General features: G+C 33.8%; 1 protein-coding gene across 1 annotated transcript in view; it reads left to right on the top strand.

Moving 5' to 3' along the window:
• Nucleotides 1-7,573: 7,573 nt before the first annotated feature.
• The window catches only part of LOC128019857 (parathyroid hormone 2 receptor-like), a 43,981-nt gene continuing 33,420 nt past the window's right edge, over nt 7,574-18,134 (top strand). The window contains exons 1-6 of the mRNA XM_052606157.1: nt 7,574-7,639; nt 10,298-10,397; nt 12,643-12,753; nt 14,000-14,115; nt 14,200-14,297; nt 15,920-16,106. Of these exons, the coding sequence (XP_052462117.1) occupies nt 7,574-7,639; nt 10,298-10,397; nt 12,643-12,753; nt 14,000-14,115; nt 14,200-14,297; nt 15,920-16,106 (678 nt within the window). The remainder of the gene's footprint in view (nt 7,640-10,297; nt 10,398-12,642; nt 12,754-13,999; nt 14,116-14,199; nt 14,298-15,919; nt 16,107-18,134) is intronic.

Genomic DNA, 18,134 nt, shown 5'->3' with positions numbered 1-18,134 from the left:
ATCAGCATAGCTAACTCAACTGTCTGTCTTTAATAATAACCTTCTTTAATAATAATAATAAAAAACATTGTGTTCGTTGAATGCTTTCCTCATAGATCATTCACAACAAAGAATGAACAAACTTTTAAGAGACAGATAATGAAAGTCATAAGAAGCAGATCATGAGAGAGAGAGAGAAAGAGAGAGAGAGAGAGAGAAAGAAAGAGAGAGAGAGAGAGAGAGACACCTAAAGAGTCAGTGAAAATAGTGAATAGTGCTGAGTTTTTAATTGGGTTTTAAAAGCACAGATGAAGGAGTCAGAATTCAACATATCAGTCTTGAGCATGACCGGCATTTCTGTTGAATGATTTGAAAAAATATTTTTGTTGACATGTTTACATTTAATTTTAGTGTTTGGCTTGAGGGCGTGACTTTTAATCACATCACTTATGTAAATATATCATCATGCAGCAATGTAATTAATTACAATGATAGTACACATAAAATGAAAGATAAGGAAGTTTATCCGTTTTTTTTTTTTTTTTTTTTGTGTGTGTGTGTGCGTTTTTTTGGACTCTGCTGACTTTCATTATTTGGACAAAAACCATAAATTAATTTTCGATACATTGAGACTTGGTCTGGGCTCTATTAACATTGAATGTTTAAAATGTTAAAATGTTTCTAAATGGTTCAATTTTTAAAATATAAAAATTGTTTGCTATGGTTTCATTTTTATTATTTTAATAATTATGATTATTAATAAATGTAATTTTTTAAATAAATATTTGATCAATTTACTTGGACTATTGTTCCCCCTATAAGATGACAGATGGTCCTTTTTTGGGTCTTAGGATGCAACATGAAAGTTTCATTACTATTTTATCTTTTTTTTTTTTTTTTTTACTTTACCAGTTGACATCTCTGTCGTTGCTGACTTAATGGTGCAAGGCTGCATGTCATTGCTAGTTTAACTTGATCTCAGTGCTGCGTTCAACACCATAGATCATAACATAATCATAGATTGATTATAAAACTATACAGGTATTCAAAGACAGGCTCTAAAATGGTTTAGATCCTACCATTACGATTGCTACCATTTTGTTTATTTAAATGGAGAGTCATCTCATTTATCACCAGTAAATTATGGAGTGCAACAAGGATCTGTCCTAGGTCCTCTTCTATTTTCAATATACATGTTGCCGCTTTGTAATATTATTAGAAAATAAGGTATTAGTTTCCACTGTTATGCTGATGATACTATATATCTCAATGAGATCAGATGAAACTTCTAAATTATCTAAGCTAACAGATTGTGTTAAAAATGATGTACTGTTACTTCCTCTACAGTCAAAAATCTGGGTGTTATATTAGACAGCAACTTGTCTTCTGAAAATCATATTTCCCATGTTACAAAAACAGCTTTCTTCCATCTTAGAAACACTGCCAAACTATGAAACATGTTCTCACAAAGAAGAAATGTATCAGCATAGCTAATTAATCTTCAATAAACAAGCTACAGGTAGTCCAAAATGCAGCGGCTAGAGTCCTTACCAGGTCAAGAAAATATGATCATATTACCCCAATTCTACAGTTACTGCACTTGTTACCTATTAAGTTCCGTATCAGTTCCGTATCAAATTATTGTTACTTACCTATAAGGCACTAAATGGTTTAGCTCCTGCGTACCTAACTAGCCTTATACCACGCTACAATCCATCATGCTCCCTAAGGTCACAAAACGCATTTGGCTCCCAAACTCTGAAATAGCCTTCCTGTTTATGTTCGGGTTTCAGACGCACTCTCTCTGTTTAAATCTAGATTAAAAACACATCTCTTTCGCCAAGCATTTGAATAATGCTTCTCATAATTTGTGACTGCAGTTGTACCAGATCAAATGCTCATTCTTATTCTTTAGCTTGGCTTAAACTAATTAATTTTACTTGGTTGGAACAGCAGCTACGCTAATCACGTCTCTTTTTGTTTCTCTGTTTTGCCTTAGGATTTACACAAGCTCCAGTCTGGATCCAGAACACCTGAGAAGAGATGATGCCAACCCTCAGAGGACCTCAGATGATGCCAACCCTGAAACAACATACAGAACTAATAAATATTGCTACTTACTATGCAATCACATAATAATTGCTGTTAATAATGTTCATCGTCTGGTTGACTATGTCTTGAATTAATTTTTTCTGAAAATTCCTATCATATGCACATAAACTGACAGTCACCACTTATAAGCTACTACTAAATATTGCAGAAACTTTATTTTCTGTAAAGTTGCTTTGCAATGATTTGTATCGTAAAAAGCGCTATACAAATAAACTTGAATTGAATTGAACTGAATTGAATTTAACGGTGGCTTGCCTGCTTGACCTACTATTTCCAGTTGTGAATGCACATTAAGAGCTTCACATTTCAACATCCATATAAGTATGAAGCATTTATAAAATACCTGCCTGGTGTTTCTTATTGTCATTTTCTTAACGGTTTATTGTAAATGGTGCTGTGAAAATTTGGATATGAACATTGAAAAATATTGTCAAAAGTTTGTGAAGAGAAGCTGTAAGGTTGCTCTGAAGACAATAATAAGGTCTAGTCTGGTGCAGTGCATGTGTGCAAGGAAAAGAAAGCTAAAGGCAATAGAAAAAACAATTCAAGGAAATCTTTTGAATGTTGAACTAATTTAACAGTATAAAATTTTCAAGCAGTTCACATAGCTTTGAGCAGTTTTGAATTTGCCCTAATTGGGTGGGTTTATTGTAAAAGCTAATTTGGTTGTGTTGAGACAGACATGACATATCCCCTACTTGAGATTTTTTTTTTTAACACAAATCCTTCTCAACATTGGTGCCTTTACCAGCAAACACAAAATCTTCAACTTCTAAGACTCTTGAATAAGAAGTAGCAATGTGTCAGTTAAATGCTGCAATGCTGCCAGTACTAGTTCTGTATTGGAGCTATTTGCATCTCAAACAGTGGGAGCCCAAAGTCTGAGTCCATTAGTGAAAATGTTTTCAGTTAGTATTTTTCCTATTTAGTCAGTCATTTCTTTATTTTTATTTTTATTTTTTTGCAAAACAGTTTGAGTAACAGTTTAAGAATAATAAAATGTTCAACTTTTTACTTTTAGCATGCAATGTGAGGCATGAACTCTGACCTTTTGTTCAAAGTGATTAAAATTTTATTAAAATCTTAAATATTTCTTATTCATTTGAAGGTTTCTTGTTCATCAAAAGGTTTCTTTGGTTTAAATCTTAACAAATTATTTCTGTTCAAATTAGATTTTAAATTCCAGCATTTCAGTGATGACTTGGACTTTTATCCCACTGAATATGTTTTCAAAAGCTTGTATAGTTGACACCAACAGATAAAATACAAATATATTAGTTATTTTTTAATCTGAATATAAGTCAAGTCACCCATATATATATATATATATATATATATATATATATATATATATATATATATATATATATATATATATATACAGTACAGACCAAAAGTTTGAACATACCTTCTCATTCAAAGAGTTTTCTTTATTTTCATTACTGTGAAAATTATAGATTCACACTGAAGGCATCAAAACTATGAATTAACACATGTGGAATTATATATGGAATTATATACATAACAAAAAAAGTGTGAAACAACTGAAAATATGTCATATTCTAGGTTCTTCAAAGTAGCCACCTTTTTCTTTGATTACTGCTTTGCACACTCTTGGCATTCTCTTGATGAGCTTCAAGAGGTAGTCACCTGAAATGGTCTTCCAACAGTCTTGAAGGAGTTCCCCGAGAGATGCTTAGCACTTGTTGGCCCTTTTGCCTTCTGTCTGCGGTCCAGCTCACCCCTAAACCATCTCGATTGGGTTCACGTCCGGTGACTGTGGAGGCCAGGTCATCTGGTGCAGCATCCCATCACTCTCCTTCTTGGTCAAATAGCCCTTGATGCCTTCAGTGTGACTCTACAATTTTCATAGTCATGAAAATAAACAAAACTCTTTCTGAGAAGGTGTGTCCAAACTTTTGGTCTGTACTGTATATACAGTATACAGTATATATATATATATATATATATATATATAGAGAGAGAGAGAGAGAGAGAGAGAGAGAGAGAGCGCTTTATACAATAAAGATTGTGTCGAAGCAGTGTTAAACAGGAAACGTGTGCTGATAATTCAAGAGGACAATAGAAAACAGTCAGTTTATCAGTTAAAGTCAGTTAATTTTTGATTCAGTAATGTCATCATTCAGCTCAGTTCAGTTCTCTTCCAATAGTGTCTGTGCAGTCAAGTCAATGTGGCCAGAAAATGTGTCCTCAACTAAGCAAGCCAAATATTTAAGTTATAAGTTAATGTCTGCAGAAGAAAGATTTTGATAGGAAGATCAGTCTCTTGAAATAATTGCATCAGATGAGCTGCCTTTTATGAATTTTAAACATTGCTAGACTCACACCTTTCTAGATGGTGCATGCTGTGAAGCGCAATACTCCACTTGCACGGAGAGGAAATGATTGTTCACTCAATTAGAATAGAAGATGGTTATGAGATTGTCATGGAATTTTAACTGAAGTTATTTCTCTGAGCTAATTCACATGCAAATCCTTTAGGTTTAGGCAAAAACTCAAAATTGCAACAGTGGCACAAAGAAAATTTAAATCATAGTCTGAATTTTCCAGGGTAGAATATTTATTTTATTTTTTATTATTAGATTCTTAGATTATTTTTGTATGATTGCAAAAAAGAGGAAACAAACAAACAGAAAAAACAAAACAAAAAACAAAACAAAAACAAAAACAAAAAACAGAATATATTCAGCAAAAGCAAAAACAGCATTGCAACAAAAGAACAATAAATATTTAAAATATCATTCTTTGAACAGCTTGTATTTACAAAAAGATGGACAGAGCATTGAAAGAAAGACACTATGTTTCTCCATGGACCACCTTGTATATTTCTTGCTTACATATCAGTGGTGATTGATGATGACATAATCAATATGTTTATGGACATAATGTGTCTTTTGTGTTTGTGACTGATATTACAGTAATGATCCCCACCTGAGACCCAAAGTAATTTGACTAAAATTGTTAAATCGAACTTCCTCTCAAACCTGACAGAGAAATTAACCTGATTTGTTTCCTGTCATCATTCATAATGTGGTTTTTATTCATGTAACATCTCACAAATGTAAATATGCTGCCTTTCATTAAATATTTTAGCCACTTTTGGATCAAGTCAAATACATCTGAAGCAGCTCAGGGAAAACAGAATGTTTGAGCTGAGTCTCTGAAATGGTTAAGCGGTGGCCTGTCGCTTCCTCTTCAAAGAGATTGAATCCAACTGATAAGAGTTATGCTGAATCCTCAAGGCTGCTCTGAATATCTTGTGTGCTGCGAGAGAGAATGTGTTGGCATTTTGCTCCACATGATTCCTTTTTATAATGGTTAATCAAATGTTTTACTACACAGGCTTTCTTTTCTAGACTGATTTTATTTATTTTATAAGAAACTACTATTTCACATTCATTTTATTGAAATGTGGAATTACAGTATAGTGAAATTAATAAAAGATGTGGCAAAATAAGTGGTCAAAGGGGAAATGCACTTGCTAGTTGGTGTTTCAGCACCATGGACGGGTCCACCACACAACTTAATCTTATTGCTTACTCAATGTAAGTTTGGTGATTTCTTATAAGTTAGTCATTTGGATACCAAAACATATTTGTAACAATTTTAAAATTGTTTCAGGGACGGAATAATGCTCTTCCAGGAACGCGATTTCAACCGTGCCCCTTCAGGTTTTTAAGAAAAGTCGATTTTGAATGCAGCTTCCAAAAGACCAAAAATGGCTGAATAAAATATATATGTAGCCTATATTTGATACGATTAGAACGTTCAGTACGGCACAGCATCAGCTGCCAAATTCAAATCTGCGTTTGTGCTTTGGCTGGCGCTGAACCAGACCGCTTTTACAGTGCTGTGCGTTATAACCAATCACACAGGATTCAGTTTATGAATGCAATGGCCAATCAGAGACATTCAGATGAGTCATCGATGAAAAGCCCGTGTTTTGTTCTGTGTGCGCGCTCGCCGACTTAATGCTGCTCTCCAGAGAATTATCTCTTCATAAACAAAGTGTAGATGTGTGTACGATGTGTGTAAACAGCTTCAGTGATTATAATGAGCGATGTTGAAAGTGCTTGAACTATGTCCAGACTGAAGTTATATATATTTTTGAAAATGCAAATATTATTTGCTCTCTTTATGTGCAAAGTGTTATAATTAGTATAATATTTTTATTAAATTTATGTTAAATACAAAGTCAGTAAAAATATTTTATGACATGACACCCATATCTAATTAAAGTTAAAAGGTTTTATGCGTAGGCTAGTTAATAGATTACACTAATATTAGGCTACGTTTCCCATAGCCCATAAACTAACATGATCTAGGTGCAAAATGTATTTACTTATATTTAAGAATTGTGATGTTTTATGATATAATTAAGTTTGGGGACATTTTGAATAAAAAAGGGAACAAAAGATGAGGCAGGGCTTCAATCAGTCCGTGCCCAGGGCACCGCTGTGTCATAATCCATCTCTGCTCAAGGAGGATAAAGAGACGGACTCTTCAGGTTTTTATTTATTTATTTATTTATTTATTTATTTATTTTACAAAGAGCCTTATTCTCTTTCATCGTATAAAAAAGAGATGCCATAAAAGTAATACCTGCTGAATGTCCGCTTTTGTGTTTCACAGAGGAAAGACAGTCAGGTTTGGAATTACAAATTGTTAACTTTTGCCTGAACTCTCTGTTAAGATTATTGAGAGATTTGAAAGCCATAATAAGTAGAATTAAATTGCAAATGGGATCAGATCATTCATTTATTGATATCCATTGCATAACACAATGAATCATTTATCTTGAATCAACTTACAGAAAATTGAAGAAAGTTATTATTTTATGTCATTATCTCAGCATTTCTCTCTCAGCTCTTTGAAGACATCACGAGTGAGCGCTCCTTATTACTGCCTCCTTGTTTCTGTCTGTATTGAGAGATGAGCGGAAGAAGAACTAGTTCCTAACTAGCCTACACAACTATTTGTTCATTTGATTCTGATTCATTTTTTTCAGATAAAAAAAGGAGAAAGAAAGCACTAGATAAAACACTTAGTTTCGATATTATTGATGTGAGAATGATCGGTCCTCGCGATAAATCAAATACTGTATTTTAAGATCGATCCGCTCTTTGAGACGAGAGGAGCGTCTGTTATTCAAGCGCTTCATCTCACTCACGGTGAGTCAGTCAGCAAAACTGACCGAAGAGGTTTCTTCGTGGAGTAGGCAACACCTGCAAACTTTTCAGCTGCTGAATGCGATGTGAACGCGCTGAACTTAGTAGAACATCGAAGCCTCGTGATCCTGTGCTTTTTATCAGACACTGAAGAACATATTTCGGGGAGATTAAACGATGTTTTTCAGTGATGACAAGAGTAGATCATGGTCGCTGGGGGGTGTAAGGAGATACACAAAATCTTAAAGGAAGAGGACTGCTTGTTATCTCGACAGAAGCATCACCTCAGAATCATGAGGGATTGTCTCCTGTGGAACTTCGCCAAAGTGATTCTGTTCTGGACATTAGTTGATGCTCAGGTAAGAGCTGGGTCTTTGCAGGAGTGACATGACAATGTTTTTTTCTTTTTTCTTTTGTAAGGGCACCTGTGGCAGTCCAGATTAACCCGTTAAAACACTGACCAAATCAACTTAATAGTGCATATACATATTTAAGACTTGTTTTGTGTTACATTATATCAATTCCTTTTCATTATTATTATTTTTTTTTTAATAAATTATAATGATAAAAAATGTCTTTAAAGAAAACGATCTGAAGAAATTACGATTTGATTTGACAGAAAGAATGTAAGCCTGTGAATGTTTGGGTAATACTTTGCAATAAGGGTTATTAGTTAATTACTTTATTTAACATGAACTAAGAATGAACAATACTTATACAGCATTTATTAGTTTTAGTTAATGTTGATTTCAATATTTATTAATGCATTATTAAAATAAAAAGTTGTGCTTGTTTACATTAATTTATAAATAGTGCAATAAATGTGTTGTCCATTGTTTGTTCATGTTAATACATCAACTAACATGAATTAATGGAACCTTATTGTAAAGTGTTACCAAGTGTTACTATATCTTTACACACCAATGTAACAGTGGAGGTTTTTATGAAAGCTTGGTGTGTTTCACAGCTCTTATCCTCTTTCCAAACTAATAATACTGTTTTTACTTTATAAAGAGTTGCTACTGCCTATAAAAACGTGTTGTCAGATAACCTTAAATGAGACTGATGTGGAAACATCTACATTTCATTCAACAATATTATTCAACATGACTGAATCAACTTAAATTGGGTGGAAATAGACCCTTACCGTACTGCACATTTAAAAATGTGAAAAAAAAATAAAATAAAAAATCAGTGCGCATGGAATGCATACAATATGCATGCATGTTTTTTTCCTCCATTATATGTTTTTGCCACATTGTTCACGCTTGGTCTGCCATTATATTTGGTAGTCAGAAAACTAGTAAATGCAGTCACTTGAATGAGCATATAGACCTGTGTTGTGGAAGAAATGACACATAAAAACACATTTCAATGGCTTGTCCTTTTGTTCATGCATTAATGAACTAAATAAATTGTGTATCGTTTTGCTGAATGATTTCTGTTTAATTCACTCTGTAATATAAACCTGCAAGGTCTGAATATGCTACTGTTTGTTCTTTGCAAAATCAAAAAATTATGCTTGTTCATCTTACAATTGTGTAGTAATCAGCATAGCACAGTTTAACTGAATTCTTCATAAGATTTATATTTTATGGGGGAAGGCTTGATTATACTGAAAGTAGCATGCCTGTTAATTATTACCTTTAAACATCTGAAATTTACTCCTATTGCATTGTCATCAAGTTACAGTAATAAATTCATAATAAATTCAAGTCATGAATGCATGTGCTCATCCTGTGAAATAATCTAAAAAAAATGTGTTAAATGTTGCACATCCAAATGTGTTACATCTAAATTAGTGGGTTACAACTTTTTGACTCAAAGACCCACCACTCACCAACAACTATTTAAAATCAACACTGGTTGATCTAGATATAGTGCTGTTTTTACTAAATTAACACAAAAGAAAACTTAAAATCTGTAATATATATATACCGGTGCTGGTCATACAATTAGAATATCATCAAAATGTTGATTTATTTTACTAATTCCATTCCATGAAACTTGTGTATTATATTCATTCATTACACAGGCTGAAATATTTTAAATGTTTATTTCTTTTAATTTTGATTATTATAACTTACAACTAAGGAAAATCCCAAATTAAGTATCTCAGAAATATGAAATATGAAATTAGATGTGACATACGGGCATATGACAGTAAACCCAAGTGGACAGGCTGCCCATCTCCCATCGGCTACCCATCTCACACAGCCACACTTTTATTAAATTAAGTATGAAATCAAACCTGGCCAAGGTCCATTCCACATTTATTTAATGTAGAAAATACAAAGGTAAGGCATTAATGGATGCATTTCCATTCTGCTTTAATTCTTGTTATATTTCTTAATGAATATTTTTGTCGTTCTAGCAGCATTTTAATATCACCCTGCACAATGTTAAATTGAAAACTGTATCTTTACTTTTGCATGACTGAGAAAATGACTTTAATTGATGCAGAATATCAAGCAGAAATGACAGCTCTATTACCCTTCTGATACACTTTTACATTAATTGAAAACCTTTCTTTCATCATTACAGAGAGTGAATTTTTTAATTTCTTCTCTTATTTAGAAGTTCAACTCTTCTCACTCCCTCACAGACTCAAAAAGCGACCAGAAATGAGATGGAGAGAGAGAAAAGTCACCACTAACCCTTTGATAATCACACCAACACACACTCAGTTTTATATAATGCACTCTTCTTTTGAAATGAGACTATTTTTATGGACTGTTTTTGAAAAATCTGTCATTATTTTCTCACTCTCATGTTGCTCTGTATGACTTTCTATTTTTCTGTGGAGCGCGTAAACAGTTTTTTTTTTTGTTGCAGAAAATCTCAGATCTGTTCTTTTCCATTCAGTGAAAGCACATTATGATCATTCTGAGAGAGACTTAAAATCTGATTTGTGAATCATTTGTGTTTCTATCAATTGATCCCAAATGTGTCTTGATGGGACTTCAGGAGATATAGTACACAATCAAGAAATAAAATGAGCCCTTTGTTTTGGACAGGCAGGTGAAGATGGTGAGATTACAGCTGAAGAACAGGTGCAGATGCTGCTGGATGCGAAGCTGCAGTGTCTTCAGAAGGTTTCCACAGATGACCCTGCAGGTAGACACCGTTTTCTCTGAACGTTTCTTTCACACAGTTTTTAATTAAGTGGCCTATTCAGTTCTCCACTTCAGCCATGTTGTTGTTGTGCACCACCTAAAGTTCACCTAGGAATAGTAAAATATTCACCAAAAGTATGACCATCTTCACCTCAGCAAAAAAAAAAAAAGTTTCTATAAAGCTTTCATGAGTCGGCTCATGCACATGAATAATACTTTATGAAATAAACTGAGATAGACAGCTAAGACTCCTTCAAGACCTTTGTTAGGCACGACTCTTGGTTAGGCACTGCACAGTTTATTAATTCATTTAGTTTCATTATAAACTTGTCACAGGTGATTAGGAAGAACATGTGAAGGGGGAAAAAAACAAGAGCTGTTGGAGATGACGTATTTTAAAATGGCCTTCCTGGCTGTTTTGTCATTAGTGACTTGGCAACTCAAAAATATTAATTTGGCTTACTCCCATGTCTCTTTTTTAACACCATAGGTTATGTGTAATTCAGAAGGATGAAAATAATTATGTTGTGTACAAGGAAATTATGTGCAGAGGACATAGGGTGCAATGACTGCTATCTACATTGTGAAACATATTTAGTTTTAAACTATCATGTGACAACAAATCCACATTTATAAGAGTCAATTTGCACTAGGATACATTTTTGAAGAATTGCAACTAATTTTATATTGTACAAGTGTTCTTTTGGTATTTGAACTCATTTTGCCAACATAAGTCAACATTAAAATCTAAATGAAAATCAAAATGCTCTCTTAATAAATACTGTATACTGTATATTTTCTAAAGACTTGGTATCTTTCAGCTGACGTCACCTATGCCAAATAAGATGTCGTGAGAAAAATCTGATTTGTTTGCTTAAAATATCAAAATTGATCTTTTTTATGCATTTTTTAGTTGATGTGCTAAACATTATTTTACAATTAAACATTAAACTAGGAGTATGCTGTCATCTCGTCATTAAATTATGTAAGCTTAATGTGCGCTCACATTTAAATTTTCACAGTCAAATATTTTGGTCATTTTACTAGAAATCCACACAATCAGAAATTTTGTACGAAAGTAAAAAATGAGGGTTGGTAACATGAATTGAACACATTGGCCAACAGAAACCTGCTTGGTTTGAAAGTGACTTCTGTGTGAGCTGTGTTTTAGACATTGCTACACTACTGACAATAGCACAATAGACCTTTATTTGCACATAATATTTAGCTGAAATTTCACTAATGTGACTTCACTTTTAAATTCTAAGAACCCTAAAAATTTGGAAATATGATAATTAGAAAAGAACCGATTGTTCCCGCAATCAGGCGAATGTGTCATATCTGAACCTAGTTGCTTGCTGACATGTCAAGATGTTGTTATGGTTGAAACTTCAGCCTCCTCATTCCATTCAAAAAGTTTTCTCAAAAGCAGATGCCAGCTGCATATCAGTTGTTTCCTGATGCATGAAATCAAGCCCCATTCTATATTGTCTTTTTGTTTCCTGTTTCACTTGAAAATAGATAACAAATTACTGTTTCATGTTAACTGTAAGTAGCATTAGAACAGCTCAATACTTTCTCAGAATGAATCCGAATTAACAGTTTGAAAGCACTTAATGGTCTATTGTTTTCAAGCTTCATTGCTTCTTTGGTCTGATGTTGGCAAAAATCTGTGGCGGCTGGATGGACTCTGTTGAAACCACTGCTGATATATAGAGCATTTTTTTAGCATTGTTTTATTTCAATCAATCATCGGCCATTTATACACTGTTCAATTGTTTTAGCACAAAATGATAAGTACATTGATCAAGTTCAGTGTTCATAATTTAATTTAACACATCATTCATTGCACAAGCACAGTGTGAGCCCGTGGGCACTCATGTTAGGCCATGCCAGATGGATGTTATCCAGTATCCATGCACAAAATAGAAAACATGCCCCATAGGTGTTCAGATGATACTATGATTGATATTTTTTAATTGAGCAGATTTTATCCAAAGAAAAGCATAAATGATTTATTTGGAGATGGGAAGGATGTATGACAGTATCCTACTGGGCTTTTATTGTAGCTCATTTACTTTTTATCTTGCTGCAGGATCCACTTTAAAGATCAGCAAGGAATGAAAATGTGCTAGACTTTCATATGGTATCATGTTATGCTACAAGACTGGGTGATTTCATGTGTCGTATCTGAACTTGTCCAATGGTGAATTGACATCTCTGCCCTAAAACTGTTTTGCTCTCAGTTGGTGTGTGTGTCCCAGAGTGGGATGGTCTGATATGTTGGCTGCAAGGCTTCCCTGGAACTCTGACCAAGACCCCCTGTCCCAGATATATCTATGACTTCAACCATGCAGGTTTGAAAAATTTGTTCTCTCTCCGTGTCTCATCAAATTTAGTTTTTTCTTCCAGTTGTTAACATGCATCATTGTTAGCAATTAAATATTTGTTCATTTGAACTTAAAAAATGTATGAAGTACAACAAAACCACATATAGGGCTACGCAAATGAGAAGTCTGTAATCTGGCATTGCTTGGGATGTAGCTGAGAGTGCAGTTTTAGAGAGCCAAACATTTGCTTTGCTTAATAATAAATTCATGAATATAGTCAAATTGATCAGTGCTGATTTTTTTTGAGACAGTATGCTAAAAATAATATTTGTGTAATTAACTTTTTAAAAATGGTCTTCAGATGGATGCAGCAGATAACTATTCCAAAACCTTTCAGAACTCCTTGAATTCAACCTACTTTCTTTTCCTCATCGGTTTGAAATAAAATGTGTATATTACATAACTTGTTTGTGGTTTTATTAGTCTGTCTGACCATTACATGAAAGACATGTTCGATTCAAAACAGACTCGTGATTTGATGACATCAGTACTGCTTTATTTACTCAGAAATTTAATTAACTTAATGATGTTTATATATTTTATTATTTTATTTAGTCTACAGTACTGCTGTCAGATAATGAGTCAGGCATCATGGGAGCTTTTGTTATGTCAAGGTCATGAGAAATTGAAGTCTTGACAATGAGAAAACAAGAAAAGAAAAATAATAATCCATGGCCTCTTAGGGCCTCTTTACCTTAGTTTGTGTAGCACCATGTTTAATTTTTGACCACAATGAACAAGGCTGTGAGAGATAGAGGTACAGTGCACAAACCAATTGTTCTTTCTTTTTTTCTTTCAAAAGAAAAAAAGATTAAAAATTAGACAAAGTAGACAAAAACTCCATGAAGCAGTTTTGAAAGTAAGCTTTCATTTTCCTCCGTGTTAAATTCATTACCTCGTCTAACCTCAAAGCCATCTATTATTAGTGAATAAGTGTACAGTTTGTATACTATGTGCATTTGTAAATTATCTGGATACGCGGAATACCCACAGTGCAACTTTCTTGATTTTTACTTCAATTTTCAGTGTAATAAAAAAACATTTTTTGGTAATATTGAATCATTCTTGACTCATTGTTTGATTGATTAACATAGAAAGAAATATTACAAATGTAACATAAACTAACATTTACTACAGTTTTACATTTTTATTGCTGCATAATGTTTATAGTTCCATACTGGCTGTGTTCGGTAAGTCTTTGTCAATCTTCCAGGACATGCTTACAGGAGGTGTGACTCTAATGGATCCTGGGTGCTTGCAGAGAGCTCAAACAAGACCTGGGTCAACTACACTGAATGCATCAAATCCCCAGAACCCAACAAAAAGAGAGTAAGCTTCATTACAGTCATTTGTCTTTAATGGACTGAGATCACTTTCTAGGTGGCTTGATGCACTGCTTCTTTGTCCCCACAGCAGGTCTTTTTTGAACGGCTGCACATCATGTACACAGTAGGCTATGCAGTTTCCTTCAGCTCTCTTCTAGTGGCCATCTTTATTATTGGATACTTCAGGTGAGTAACTGACTAAGCGTGTATGTATGTGTTTGATGCACTTCATCTCATAAACTGCAAAAAAAAAAAAAAAAGTAGTTTTCGTTGATTAGTCTAATATTATTTTCTCTCTTTGTACATGGAGTACAAAGCAGCTTCATTGAGTGCGACGAGACAAAACTATTCACACACAGTAAAGAAAATGCCTTCTCACATTTTCTCAATATTTGTTGAAGATAGACCACTGAAAAAAAATGTGCATTTAAAAACTAATGGTACAAAATGTCAATATTAATTGCACTGCAGGTGAGCTGTAGGGAGCAATGTAACATCGCAAAACAATTCTGAACATTACTTACTGACAGCTACATGCAGGGTCATATAGCACTTTAGAGAGAAAGATGAGTGCAGTCTGGGAAATACAGTTTTTACTTTTTCTTTTGTTTTAGTTTGATTGTTTATATGCATGCTGACATGTATTTATACATACTGTAGATTATTGTTTATGTCCATTGTTATCTCTCTCAGGATTTTATGTTTCGATTTCCAGTCTTTCAACTTTAAAATAAATGTTTAAATAAAATATATTATTTAAATTATTACTGGTACTACCATGAGTTATTATGGAATAAATGTAAAATGCTAAAAAACGAATAACTGATGAGATTTATAGTTGGTTTTAATAAATAGAAAAGCCTATTAATTACATTGTTCATGTAAAAATACAAAATAGATTTTTATTCTGGTATAGTGTAAGTAATGTTTATTTTAGCAAAGAAAATGTGATTGGGACATTAATTTTCATTTAATAAAAAATAAATTAAAAAAAGCCTCCTTGTGAAAAATTTTAACTGCATGAGGTGGGAAAGTTGTTTAAACTTTTGATATGTGAGATGTAGCAAAGCAAAAAAAAAAAAAAAAAAACACATTTGAGCTAAATAAATTATGACAAAGCAATCACATCCAAGCTGCTGTGTACAGGAGTATTCTTATGTACTTTGAAGTGTCTGATTGAGTGGATTGAACACAGCAAGTGTTGACGAAATACACCTATCAATGCATTTCTTTTTCCTGAGTCAAATTTTTTAAAGTGGCAGTTTTTATAATGTTGAAGAACAGGGGTCTTGCCTGCTCTCAACATATAGTGCTCTTTCTGACACTTATGATCAGAAATACCCAGAGATATATGAAAACTGTAATACTTAATTTACTAAAGTAATGTTAAAAGGGTACTAAATGTAGAAAGCCTTTATAAAATGCCACATCAGACTTTGGGGATTTTTGTGAACAGATGGTCACTTAGTGTATTAATATTGCATTTATTCTGTAAGTGTCCCCTGTGAAAATTATAAAAACAATATAGAGAACAGATTCAAATGGGATGGGTAGACTAAATAAAAATACAGTACATCATAACATTAAGTGGGATCCAGTTAGTAGTGATTACGAGGTACAAATAATTTATATAAATCTTGTCTATAATAAACAGTAGAAGAATTTTATCATTGTGTAGAAACAACCTAAGCACATTACTTAGTAAACCTTCTTTGTCTTAATTTCCCAGAATGCATATTATTTCTGAGGTCAACATCTTTTCCATTTTCTGCCTAACAAGCCTCAAATGTATTTCTGTGTGTCTACAGGCGTCTCCACTGCACCAGGAACTACATTCACATGCACCTGTTTGTTTCCTTCATGCTGCGTGCTGTCAGCATCTTTGTGAAGGATCACGTGGTACATACTAGTGCCAGGCTGCAGGAATTTGATGCTGTGCTTATGAATAACTTCACTAATGCTGTGGATGTGGCACCAGTGGACACCTCACAGTATGTGAGTCAAGTGCTATCGCATGCATCTTAGTATTAAAGTATTTCATCAAATATTTCAAGTATCTAATGTGGCTACATTACAGATTATGTGATGCATATTTATATTAAGTATGGGTTATGGGTTATATAAGGGTAAATGACATACATTTTTAAATGATAAATATACTTTATACACTGTAAACGCTAATGATCAAAGTAATTCACTAGTTTGAGTAGGGCTTATATTGAAAAAAATCTGTTGAATCAAATCAACTTTTACGAGGATTTAGAACTTTCTTTTTTAAAGAATTAAATCTTAATTGTTTCAGAGTTTAGAGATGAATACACTTTTATTTTAATTCAGATTAACTTAATTTAACTGAAACTAGGCTTGGGTTTCTATTTCCCAAGCGCTTGAAAGGGAGAGTAAATGCTAAATGTTTTTGTGCAAGATTAATGTGGGAGATTTAGATTAGATATATGGGTTAGATATTAGATATAGATATTAGATATATGATTAGATATATGGGAGATTTAGATGTATGCTAATAGATATATGTTAAATGTTACTGCCGTAGTCTATGCAATTGCAAAACATTGTGCTACTTTGCAAGTTGACTGACTTAGGTAGTTATAGCTAGGTAAGTTTTCACTACCAGCAAACATATAAGTTGATAATTTTAAGATGAATCATTTAAATTAAAATGTAAAAAAAAATAAAAACGATACACTACCCAGGATATGTATCACGTTACTCTTGGTACGTACTGAGGTCCTCCCTCCCCCCTCCACCCCAACACATTTTAAACTGCCATTTTAAAACAAAAACACTAGTATAAACATAGCCTTAACATCTATGGGGGTCGGACACTTACACATTACAGCCTCACATGTGAGCCACATCTCTGGGTGTTGGCGTAAACTAGTAGGTATGTTTTGTACACTTGCTTGGCCCTTTGTTGTGTTAAACAGTAAAGCATGTTCTTGCAAAAAGACTTGAACAGTGTAAAGAAATACTCTCTGAGAGAAGCAGCCAACCAGCAGAAGTTGAAAGCAGCATGTACGTGTATTTATTGACTCATTAGTTTTTAGCAGTTTAGCAGCTGAGACATGCTGAAGTTGCATTTGGTATCATGTTGCGTCATGTACCTCGTCAGTTTTTTGTGCTTGCTTGGACCTTTGTTGTGTTAAACACTAAAGCATGTTCAGCAGAGTTCAATAACAGTTTGTCAGAGAAATATAAAAAGGCCAGCGACTCCACCAAGCAGCCCGCCGACAAGGGACATGAGTATCACTTTTTATTCATCCTCTTTCCTGAAACTTGTTTCACTTCTCTTTCAGTTTCTAAGACCGATATTTACTGTTTCCATATCCTTACTATTACTAACTCTCGCAGATCACACGTTACACACTGTAGGCAGCATTATTCTGACAACCTGCGCATTTTGCCTATGTGTGCTAATACACTACTTTCTGTTCCAATTGGTCTCTGGAATTGGCAGTTTGTTTTAAACAAAGCAGACTTCATTACATCTAGTACTAATTATTCAAGGCTCAACCTCATGGCCCTTACCATGGATCAAACCAGAAGACACTGCTAAACCTGCAGCCCTCTCCAATAATTTCTCTTTTTCCCACAGCCTGATTTGACTGAAAGAGGTGGAGGTTCTGGTCTGCTTATTTCTAACGATTGGAAATGTAATCCTTTACCATATCTGGGTATCATCAGCTCCTTTGAATCACATTCAGATGTTCACATAAATTCTTGGAGGAGTATGGTGTGCTGCTCTCAGCCATCCCTGAGGATGGTACTCTTCTGATTATACTTGAAGACTTCAACGTGCACCTAGGTAAACCTTAGGCTAGAGTCCTGCATGTGGGCAGCTACCCGATTGGTAAACTGCTAATATCTGATGTAATGGATAGAATAATTTATTTGTTGGGTGCGAGTCGGAAGGGTGACAGTCATGGGTGGGTTCAATAGACAAGTCTATTTCGACTTAATCCACACTTGTGACAGACAACTGCTTTTAAATGGTCTAGTACTTGT

This window comes from Carassius gibelio, chromosome A9 (assembly GCF_023724105.1).
Source record: "Carassius gibelio isolate Cgi1373 ecotype wild population from Czech Republic chromosome A9, carGib1.2-hapl.c, whole genome shotgun sequence".
Taxonomy (NCBI): Eukaryota; Metazoa; Chordata; class Actinopteri; order Cypriniformes; family Cyprinidae; genus Carassius; species Carassius gibelio.
This window is presented reverse-complemented; position numbering and strand designations above follow the sequence as displayed.